This window comes from Cyclopterus lumpus, chromosome 21, assembly GCF_009769545.1.
Source record: "Cyclopterus lumpus isolate fCycLum1 chromosome 21, fCycLum1.pri, whole genome shotgun sequence".
In the NCBI taxonomy this organism is placed as follows: domain Eukaryota; kingdom Metazoa; phylum Chordata; class Actinopteri; order Perciformes; family Cyclopteridae; genus Cyclopterus; species Cyclopterus lumpus.
The window spans coordinates 4,307,542-4,319,177 of record NC_046986.1 but is presented as its reverse complement, the minus strand read 5'-3'; the positions used below and the strand labels follow the sequence as shown (position 1 = coordinate 4,319,177).

General features: G+C 46.6%; 1 protein-coding gene across 9 annotated transcripts in view; it reads right to left on the bottom strand.

Annotated features, from left to right (window-relative positions):
* The window catches only part of raph1a (Ras association (RalGDS/AF-6) and pleckstrin homology domains 1a), a 46,143-nt gene that overhangs the window by 18,521 nt on the left and 15,986 nt on the right, over positions 1–11,636 (bottom strand). For 4 of the 9 annotated variants that reach the window (XM_034561269.1, XM_034561278.1, XM_034561274.1 and 1 more), the window contains exons 3-8: positions 1,812–1,955; positions 1,594–1,702; positions 1,358–1,497; positions 988–1,239; positions 678–830; positions 349–513 (exon numbers count right to left, since the gene is read on the bottom strand). In XM_034561269.1, the coding sequence (XP_034417160.1) occupies positions 349–513; positions 678–830; positions 988–1,239; positions 1,358–1,497; positions 1,594–1,702; positions 1,812–1,955 (963 nt within the window). Of the gene's footprint in view, positions 1–348; positions 514–677; positions 831–987; positions 1,240–1,357; positions 1,498–1,593; positions 1,703–1,811; positions 1,956–3,784; positions 3,859–7,034; positions 7,185–11,636 lie in introns of those variants that run through there. The other 5 variants (XM_034561273.1, XM_034561275.1, XM_034561270.1 and 2 more) reach the window with 4 other exon arrangements.

The window sequence follows — 11,636 nt, the reverse complement described above, 5'->3', positions numbered from 1 at the left end:
GCTCTCTTTGGTTTCCTCTCTCCTTCTCGTTCCCTTTGTCTCGTCTCTCCTCGGTCGATTCTGTCGGTTTCAATCTAATACGGTCGAGCTTTTAACTTTGTCATCACGAAGTATATGTTTATTGCGCAACGTTGTGGTTTTAGAAGCTAATAAACCTGCATCTGAGAGTACGTTAAAGTACGGTTACAGACTGTATTCTCCATCGGGCGGCCGTATGTTTTATGAGAATCATGTACAAATAGTTTGGTCCGATTGTTTCAGATGTTGCAACGTATTCCGAAAGAGGCGAGGGTCAGCCAAACAATCGTTCACGCATTCCTTTTGCTCATTTTAAAAGTCGGCACGTACCTCCGTGTTGGGATGGCCGGCTCCCGCAGCCGAGGGCGGCTGCTGGCCGTCCGGCTCGTCGGCGCGAAGGACGCTGTCCAACGAGTCCATGGAGGAGGCGGAGTTGACGGAGACGCCGGACGCCGAGGTGACGGAGGAGCGGGAGGAGTGGGCGATGGAACGCGCCTTAAAAAGGTTCAGGAAGGAAAAAGGTGCAGGAAGTCAGGCGCAGACTCCCAGAAGGTCCCGTTTCAGTCATGTTCATGAACAGAGGGTGTCAGTTGTCAAGCTTTTTAATTTTTTCGTATTCATAAACTGTGGAAAAGGAATCATAATCAGGCCGAGTTTACCTCGTGTTCGCTGACCGTGCCGACGGACCCCGTGCGCCGGTGCTGGCGCTGAGACGAGCCGGGCCGCCGCATCGTGGCCGACGTGTAGGAGGAGGCGGAGCTAAGGGAGTGCGAGGAGGTCTGACGAGCAGCTTCGTCCATACTGAGAGACGCCTGGTGGGTGGGGTTAGCTCATTTATTGACTGGTTTGACAGCTTCTTAGCTGTAACACGGTTAGCTAGAAGCTAATTAGCAGGAAATAGAGGACAGCATGAAGGCAGCCCAACAAAAAACAACAACAACAACAACAAGCCTTCACAAGAAAACACACCTTCTCCAGCTGGGCGGTGATGTCGTCGAGGCTGAAGTTGGAGGCCAGCGCCGGTCTCCCGTGCGGCCCGCCGGGAGCTCTGATGGTGCCGGCAGGCGACGCTCTGGCGCTGCTGCTGCTGCTGCTCGCCCCGCTGCTGCCCCCGCCACCGCTGACACTGTTACCGCCGCCGCCGCCGCTGCCGCCGCCACTACCGCCACCGCCTGCTGGCTGCTGCCGGCTACTGCGCCCGGCTGGAGGCTTCTGACGGACCTGGAGACGGAAAGAAGGAGCGCGTGTAGCCTAAGGTGGAGGGGGGGGGGGGGGGGGGGGGGCGGGGTGATCATAGACCAAATGAAACCAAAAAGCTTAATTCTTCATATGTGTGTACCTTGGTGTCGGTCAGCCCCAGGCGAGCCATGCTGCCGATGCTGTTGGGCTTGGCGTTGATGGTGCTGAGCTCCTGTTCGATGGAGCAGAGGTCGGCCATGAGGGAGTCCAGGTCCACGTTCTGGCCCTGATTCAGCGCCTCTGCGGACACGGAGACGACCGGCGTGTGAGACGAGGTTTAAAAAAACAAAAACAAGAACAAATCAGACTCGGAGGGAGTAAAAAAGCGTCTCTTACCGTTGATGTTGTAGATGGAGAACCGGTAGGAGAAGTTGGCCATGTTGGTCTCCTGTCTGAGGGGAGCTTTCTGCTGAGGAGGCGGCTCCGGGCGACTCTCATCCAGACTCTGCGCAGACACACACACACACACACACACACACAGAGCGTTAGGACTTCAATCGCGACACGTGGAAGTTCTTGAGGGCTCATGCGGATAGACGCCGGACTTCCCTTACTTTGTGTACCTGCGTGAGTTTGTCCAGCTCTCCCAGCCAGGCTCCGAACATCTTATCCAGGTCCTGGTCCTCCTTGTCGCTGTCCATCTCTTCCTCCTCCTCTTCCCCCCTGACCGACACCTCCTCGTCAGACAGCTGATCCATCTGAGGGCGGGAGAAGAAAGACAAAAAAAGGGGTTTAAGACGCGTTCATTCTCGTGCAGTGTGATCTCTCAGCTCCATCTAGTGGCCAACAGCCTGCACTACACCACAGCCACACAGTCGGAATTTCATCTCTCTCTCTCTCTCTCTCTCTCTCTCTCCCTCCCTCCCTCTCTCCCTCCCTCTCTCCCTCCCTCCATGTGATCAGAGTCATCACAGGCAGCCCGAGGGAAAGACAGTTAAAAGGTCACACCAGCTAACCCTGGTATTGATTTCACAACTGCACATCAGAGGACTTCCTGGCACACGCTTGTAAAGCTGCAATTCCAAAAATAAATAATCAAAAGGAGGACAATAAAAAGCCCGTTTGTGACCGATCGCAGATGTTGAGTCTTTAAACTAGAATAGATGGACAGAAGCAGGAAACGGCAGCAGGGATTCATTAAAGAGATAAAGTCCAGCTGAGATGCAGAGACCCGCTAAGTCATGTCAAACCTCTTTACAGAATTATGGGGACATTTTCGAAAAGGACCTTTTTAGAAGCCGGGGACACAAATAAGAGCTGGGCAGAGACATGGAAGTAAAACTAATATTGTTCTCCCCAGATTGGCTAAAAGTTCAATAATATCGATTAATGTATGACTTTTCTTCTTTAAATAAACCCTCAAACCGATTAGAAAAATGGTCGTAGTGGATCATATAATAGTTGATGCTTCCTAAAGCTCCCAGGAGGTCAACGGGTGTGTTGTTATTATCATTATTATCATTATGATTGTGGAACGAACACTGCAGCCTCCAGACTATCAGCTTCAGACCGTCTTGTTCTCTAAACAGGAACTTTTTGTCTTCACTGTGTGTCATTCTGCATATTTCTGGAAAACGTGGATGCCAAATCGTTTTTTGTTGTTGTACCGAGCAGAAGAATAATGTTGAACGTTGTTACAACCATATCACACATAAACACTTTACTTTACAGATTTCAACAGGGTCAAGGAATCTGAAACATAAACATGATTTATAAGAAAAGAATACAAAAACAAAAGAGGGGAGAATTCAGGGGAAAGGTTACGAGATTAAGACGTGTGTGTGTGTGTGTGTGTGTGTGTGTGTGAGAGTGTAAGAACTGTTTATGTAACTACACCGAGAACAAGTCAACACACTGAGTGTTGTGATTAATGACGGTAATAATGATCCTTCACCCACCCACACACATTCACGCACACACACACACACGGCAGCAGTTGTGTCGACAACCAGTAGAAACTGAGTCATGGTGATGATGATGATGATGATAATGATGATGATGCAACACGCTTTTCTAATGATTTATCGACCTAAAATCCTCCTGTAAGTGAATTCTACTACTTCTAAGTATTGAAAGTGTCGTGTGGAGAAGCAGACCGGCTCCACCAGCATGACTCAATGTGTGGGTGGAGCCAGAACCGACCCCGTGAAGTCGTGACATTTTGGACTTTTCCCCCCGCTCAACATAAACACCAGACACGGGAGGACAAACTGCAAGCTCGGCGCTCTCAAAAAAAAAAAAAAAAAAAAAAAAGAGGTAATAACGCCTCCCTGCAGCCGAAAGTGTAAAGTGTAAAAACATGACATTATGGATTTAAAGGGGGATTATACGCTGGATTATGTTTGTCGTCGCCTCATTAAACCTTGGGAGAGAAACAGGCTCGCTGTTACACCACGTGTCTTTATGCTAAGCTAAGCTAAGCATCTTGTTGTCGCTTCATATTCACTTTCAAAAGAGAGCGAGCAAGTGTGACACGCTCTGACCGTATCAATAATCTAATCAATCTCCTCAATCCCTTCCACCTCACCTCCGTGTGCTCTAGTCCGCCTCCTCCTCGTATTCCCTTCTTTCCTCACCTCTTCCCCTTACCTCAAGGATGACCCCAGAGTATTGCCCAGGGCACAGGGCACAGGGTGCTATTCCTGGGTAGACGTTTTGTCGTTTCCCCCCCCCCCCCCCAACGGTCCCAACTGCTAGCCAACAGACACACACACACACATAGAGGAGCGGCGCTACAATTAGATCCCTGTGGTTAGCACGGTCTGTCATTTAAACTGGAGGATAGGGCGAGAGTTTGTGTGTGTGTGTGTGTGTGTGCGTGCGTGTGTGTGTGCGTGCGTGCGTGCGTGCGTGCGCGTGCGTGTGCTCTCTCACGATGATCGCGCCCCATTTTTTTAGCTCCACAATGCACTCGTCTGCGTATGTCGTGGACGATAATTAAATTCCCATTGGTTATTATCCTTCCACACGATTACTTTCCCAGTGGCCAAAAACTCAAAGCTTCACAAATCAATACTTTCACGCCGATAATTGACCGGATCAATAAGTGTGATTTTGAAACGCTCCTCTTTTTTCTGAGGGTGGTCCAACGGCATTCTGGGAGTTAATTGACTTTAACATTTGTTTAAGTTCGCCAACTCGTCTGGAGGTGTGTGTGTGTGTGTGTGTGTGCGTGTGTGTGCGTGCGTGTGTGTGTGCGTGTGTGTGCGTGCGTATCTTCGATGGCGTCGGCCGTAAAAGAGTCTGCGCCGGTCTCTGCTGGTCTGTGTATCCGATAGCAGTCGCATGCGTCACCAGAGAGAGCCTCAAAAGAGCCGAGACAGCAAGTAGTGATGGGCTATAAGTGCAGAGAGAGAGAGAGTGTGTGTGTGTGTGTGTGTGTGTGTGTGTGTGTGTGTGTGTGTGTCCAAAGAAAACAGTAATTACTCTGCTGCTGCAGCCACACTCCTCCTGTCTGTCACACTGAAACCGTGCAATCACACTCCTTCTTTCCTCCCTCTGTTTCTTTCCTGTTCTCCCTCGTCCATTACCGTTTTCTCCCCTCCCACTTTCTCTCCTTCCTTTTCTTTATTCACCCTTCTCCCTTCCTCCTCTCCTTCCCTTCACCTCTCCTCTGTTTGAATAAGAGGGAGTGAGACAATAAATACAACATGTATCACCGTGGTTTGTTTACCTCTCGAGGAGAGGAAGAGAACATGAGTAAGTGGAGAGGAAAGGAGAGGAGGACACAAGAGGACAGGCAGAGGAGAGGAAAGGAAAAGAGAAGAGACCAGAGGAGACAAAATAAAAGAGGAGATAAGAGGAGACAGGGCACAGGGAGAAAAAAGGAGACAAGATAGGAGATAAGAGAAGAAAAAGGAGAGGGGATCAAAAAAGACGAGAGGAGATGAAAAGAGAAGAGACAATAAAAGAGATGACCAAAATAATGGAGAAGTGGAGAGAAGAGAAGGAAAGAGGAGACAAGAGAAGGAAAGAGGACACGAGAGAAGGAAAGAGGAGACAATAGAAGGAAAGAGGACACAAGAGAAGGAAAGAGGACACGAGAGAAGGAAAGAGAAGACAAGATAAGGAAAGAGGACACAAGATAAGGAAAGAGGAGATGAGAGAAGGAAAGAGGAGACAAGAAAAGGAAAGAGGGGACAAGAGAAGGAAAGAGGGGACAAGAGAAGGAAAGAGGAGACAAGAGAAGTAAAGAGGAAACAATAGAAGGAAAGAGGAGACGAGAAGAGGAAAGAGGAGACGAGAGAAGGAAAGAGGAGACGAGAGAAGGAAAGAGGAAACAATAGAAGGAAAGAGGAGACGAGAGAAGGAAAGAGGAAACAATAGGAGTAAAGAGAAGACGAGAGAAGGAAAGAGGACACGAGAGAAGGAAAGAGGGGACAAGAGAAGGAAAGAGGAGACAAGAGAAGTAAAGAGGAAACAATAGAAGGAAAGAGGAGACAAGAGAAGGAAAGAGGAGACGAGAAGAGGAAAGAGGACACGAGAGAAGGAAAGAGGAGACAAGATAAGGAAAGAGGACACAAGATAAGGAAAGAGATGAGAGAAGGAAAGAGGAAACAATAGAAGGAAAGAGGAGACAAGAGAAGGAAAGAGGAGACAAGAAAAGGAAAGAGGACACGAGAGAAGGAAAGAGGGGACAAGAGAAGGAAAGAGGAGACAAGAGAAGTAAAGAGGAAACAATAGAAGGAAAGAGGAGACAAGAGAAGGAAAGAGGAGACGAGAAGAGGAAAGAGGACACGAGAGAAGGAAAGAGGAGACGAGAAGAGGAAAGAGGACACGAGAGAAGGAAAGAGGAGACGAGAGAAGGAAAGAGGAAACAATAGAAGGAAAGAGGAGACGAGAGAAGGAAAGAGGAGACGAGAGAAGGAAAGAGGAAACAATAGGAGTAAAGAGGAGACGAGAGAAGGAAAGAGGAGACGAGAGAAGGAAAGAGGAAACAATAGAAGGAAAGAGGAGACGAGAGAAGGAAAGAGGAGACGAGAGAAGGAAAGAGGAAACAATAGGAGTAAAGAGGAGACGAGAAGAGGCAGGTGGAGAAAAAACAGACTTAAAAGAAAACTTCATGTTGCCAACCCGCCTCCCTCTCGACTCCACCAACATCTGCCGCTTTAGTGCCCTTGAGCAACACGCTCCATCTGCACTGGGCAGCTCCCAGTTTCCCAGCAGCAACACGGAGCCTCAACTGGTGCACACGACAACAGAGGAGGCTTTAATGTTCCCTCATTCAGTGTGGCCCATTCCCACGGCTCTATATCAGGACATCACACACACACACACACACACACACACACACACACACACACACACACACACACACACACACACACACACACACACACACACACACACACACACACACACACACACACACACACACACACACACACACACACACACACACACACACACACACACACACACAGGTATTTTTAGGGTTGTTGGGTTTTTGTGAGGCGAAGCTATAAATCAGATCCAGAGAAAAAAGAAGCAGTGAGTGAATCCAGATAGTAAGTTGAGACGTTACACACACGCACACGCACACGCACACACACGCACACACACGCACACACACACACAGCGAATGGAATAAACGCTTTCACGACAATGTTTCATCTCCTCTCTTCACAGACTTTTAAGTTGTAATGTCATCCTTCACCCTCAACTAGATGCTGTAAATAAAAAAGCCACACACAGTGCCTGTGTGCATGTGTGTGTGTGCGTGTGTGTGCGTGTGTGAGTGCGTCCTCTCTGAGTGTCGTGTGTGTCGCTCTGCTCGCCTTATGTCGAGCTGCAGTCCGGAGATCAGCGAATGCACGAAAACGTCTGAAAGCGGACGTTCAGGAATCTGATTGGATGGAAAGATCTGTCCGTCAAGGACTCTGCTGGTCAGTCCCGCCCCGTGTGACGCTCTTAAAGTTCTTCCATCACTGAACAAAAAGGATTTAAAGTTATTTAGAAGTCAAAATAAAGGCCATCTTTACTTTTACGTCGTCTTTAGTGATGTACAGTATATTCAGATATTTTGTATACATAAATAAATATATATAAAAATAAATATTACAAAATTATCAATAAATATATATATATATATCTATATATATATATAACTATATATATATATATATCTATATAACTATATATATATATATATATATATAACTATATATAAATATATAAATATAAATGTGCGGCCGATTATAAGCATAAATATAGCAGTTTCCTTCTTTTATGTTTTTATAATAAAATTAAAAAAAGAAACACTAATCCTAGAATAAATTAAAGTACCAGGTATTTATATCCTCTCGACCCAATTACAGCGGCAGTCGACCCAGATTAGCTTCAACCCACATGACCTACTTACTGAGCACCAACACACCTGAGAACAAGTGGGCGACTTACCTTTGATGAATATGTTATAGTGCTTCTACTGATGTCCATCATCATCATCATCAGCTGGTTTATTAAAATGAGGTGTCCCATGTGAGGATGCACCACATACATCAGGAGGATAAATCATCACAGTTAATGGGAAATTCATATTACTCCCTATTATTCCGATAATTAAATGAATTGATCCATATTGCATAGCCAAATTGCTTAAATCTAAACACTCCAATAGAGTATGTGGCGGGCTGCACCTTCGGAGTTGGTTTGCGGTCCAAACTGTGTATTTAATAGACAAATGGATGAAGCTCAAGTGTATTTGAGAAGGTTTTATTTGTGTATGCTCTTCCGGTAAAACATATTTCATATACAACATTTAAAAGAGTGACGAATTGTCCTTTTCTTTTCGTTGTTTCAACAAAAAAGTGGATTTGGTTCAGCCAGATTTACGGGATAATAATCCACCCTTGTGCCCCTCTGCAGCTGCGTGTTGACAGGTTTGCAGTCAACAATTTAAATACACAAGTCAGAGATCAGACTTGTGTATTTAAATTCTTTTTTTTTAAGGACTATTCAGGCTCACAGAACTCCGCATCAGTGTCTCAATAGCAGGAAGTTACCCTGAAACCCTTTCTTTTGTAAATCAGCTCAAATAAACCGCACGACGAGCATGTTTATTTTGATCCTCTCTCCCCGATGAAGTCATTCACGCGTGCGGTTTAACTGCAATTCAAATGATTGTCATGGTGATGCACGGCTGAAAGTAAATGTTTGTGTATCGCGGAGAGACGCAGAGGAAGCCGAGGCCGATCCAGCAACAATGATATCACTTCACCCCCCCCCCCCCCCCCCCCCCCCGAGACCTGCAGGAGGCATTACATCATTTCCTGCCTGTATCGACATCTGCCTGCATCTCTGAATAAGAGGAAGGGAGATTAATACAAGGAGGGAAGGGGGGGGGGGGGGGGGGGGGGGAGGAGGGGGGCGCACATAGATGGTGAACCAGCTGTTTATCAACAGTTCATTTGGGCTGCATGAAAACTTTTGGTTTTATTTTGTCACACACACACACACACACACACGAGTGCACGTGAAGTGGTGAAAATTAAGTGTGTGTGTGTGTTTGTGTGTGTATTTGAGCCCCAAAGGCTGGACCCGGCAGATCCCAGGGGTACCCAGCTGCCGCTGTGTAACGTGACACTGAGACAACCCACACACACACACACACACACACATGTACAGACACACACACACACACACGGTGGTGTGTTCCAGATTTAGGGAACAAATGAGCTCTATTTTTGCTCCAGGAGAAACAAACAAGAGGCAGCAGGAAGTTGATTCAACTGTAGCTGAATGGATTGAAGATGATGTGGCCGAGTCCCCCCCCCCCCCACACACACACACACACACACACACCCTCCATGCATAAGCAGGCTGGACGTCGAGGTGACACAGGTCTAGAAGTGCAGCCTCACACGATGGACGGAGAGCGGAGGCATAACTTCTTTTTGCTATTCTCGGGTTCCCAAACCACATCTGGGACCCGGAGCCCGGCCTGTGGGAGGAGCCAGAGGATCGCCACAGACAAAAGGCTTCATTTCCACATCCTGTGATTCTCACGACTTTTGCCCCTCGCCGTTTCCAGCGCGTTAGCAGTTAGCTCGTTGTCACCGAGCTTTTGGGAGAAAAACGTGGGACTCGTTTCCTGGAGTGACCGCGAACGCTTCGGTCACTTTCAATCTCACCCCGACGCCACATTAATATACAGATTGTTGTTATTATTTTTCTACCAAACCTATGCAGCTCCTCCTTGTAATCAATGCAAGACCACGAGCCACTCCCTCACCAAGCCACAACCACACACTGCTGGTATATTCATGTGTACACACACACACACACGCACACAACTTTGATATGAGCTGCGTGTGTGTGTGATGTTACCAGTTACTCAGTTCTGGAGTGTGTTTAGCTGCACACACACACAGTTCATATCAAAGTGGTGTGTGTGTGTGTGTGTATATGAATATACATGAATATACCAGCAGTGTGTGGTTGTGACACACACACACACACACATACTCTAGGTTTATGAAAAAGTTGTCTGATCTTCACAGAAAAAACTAACATTCACAAATGAGGGTTCCCGTATGTATGTACGCACGCACGCGCACGCACGCGCACGCGCACACGCACACGCACACACATATATATATATATATATATATATATATATATATATATATATACATACACACTGCTTGTATACACACACACACACACACACAACTGGTGCTTCCGTTTAAGCTCAAACATGCTACACTTTAGTTGTAATTGACACACAATGTATTTGTCCTCCTCTATAGATTTATCGTAAATATATTTAGTTTTCTTCCCTACAATTATGGGAAACATGTTATTTATCCTCCACCATTTTTTCATTATATTTTCTACAGTTGTATAAAAAGGTGGTGCACAAATAAACTACATGCACAAAGCTTTACAGTTGTTTAAATCGACAATATTTTGTCAAAATAATAATTTACACAGTGGTGCTTATCTGACTTTGGAATAAAACGTTCATTCAAGCTCCTGTTTCGATAGCGTTGACTAGATTTTTTAATGTTTCACTTTAAAATAAACCTCTTTCAGCAATACTAAATCATTTAATACATTCTTAACACTACTAAAATGGCCTTTCAGCATTATAATAATGTCTTATTAATACCACGTGGAAAAAGCTAACTGGCAAACATGATTTTTTTTTTTACAATATTTAAATGGGAAGCTGTTCTTGGTTTAAAAAGATGGCACAGAAAAAGGCTTTCGCGTCACTTTCCACCGTTTCCCCCAAACCCCTTCAGGCTGTTGCGCAACACGACTTCCGTCTCGAGCGTCCAGGAATCAGTTGGCGCCGACCGCACGTTTATAATTCTTGGCTTGGGCTAAACGTTTGGAGCCTCTTCAGTTTTCCACGGATCTCAACAAAGGGGGAGAAGAAACTCGAGCGTCGGGAACACAGAAGCCCCGACGAGGCCCAGAGTGGTTAATCGTCATCAGAGTCGTCCGCCGAGAACATTTATTTTGGAGAACCTTCCACGTAGCGTTCTAACAACCCGCAGCGCCGGCCCGACTGGTTTGATGCAATAAGACAATAAGTGATGGACGGGACGTTAATAAAAAAATAACACGTTGAACTGTGAACACTGGGATCAAAACAAATGTGACGCGTTACGTCTGATCCAGATGGCAGCCGAACCTCTTCCAGACCCCAAAGACCGGTTTAAAGAACATTACAGCCAAGGACTGAAACACTGCGGCTCAAAAAAGGTGGTTCATAGCAACGGCAGCAATCATAGCCTTTTGGAAACCCTACCAATTGCACTATACGGCCAAAAAGGCACGTGAATATTATACCCATACTTTACACGGTTGTTGAACATCTCTTTCCACATTTTCCGGGCATTAATCTGCTGCTATAACAGCCTCAACTCTTCTGGTTTCAGGCATCTTTCCACCAGGTTTTAGAACCCGCAGGCAGCAGGAACTAGTCCACGAGAACATGAGCGAGGTCGGCTACGTTGGACGATGAAGATCAGAAGGTTTTGGATGGGGGTTGAGGTCAGACCTCATAAGGTTGTTGGATGGGGGTTGAGGTCAGACCTCATAAGGTTGTTGGATGGGGGTTGAGGTCAGACCTCATAAGGTTGTTGGATGGGGGTTGAGGTCAGACCTCATAAGGTTGTTGGATGGGGGTTGAGGTCAGACCTCATAAGGTTGTTGGATGGGGGTTGAGGTCAGACCCCAGAAGGTGTTGGATGGGGGTTGAGGTCAGACCTCATAAGGTTGTTGGATGGGGGTTGAGGTCAGACCCCAGAAGGTGTTGGATGGGGGTTGAGGTCAGACCTCAGAAGGTGTTGGATGGGGGTTGAGGTCAGACCTCATAAGGTTGTTGGATGGGGGTTGAGGTCAGACCTCATAAGGTTGTTGGATGG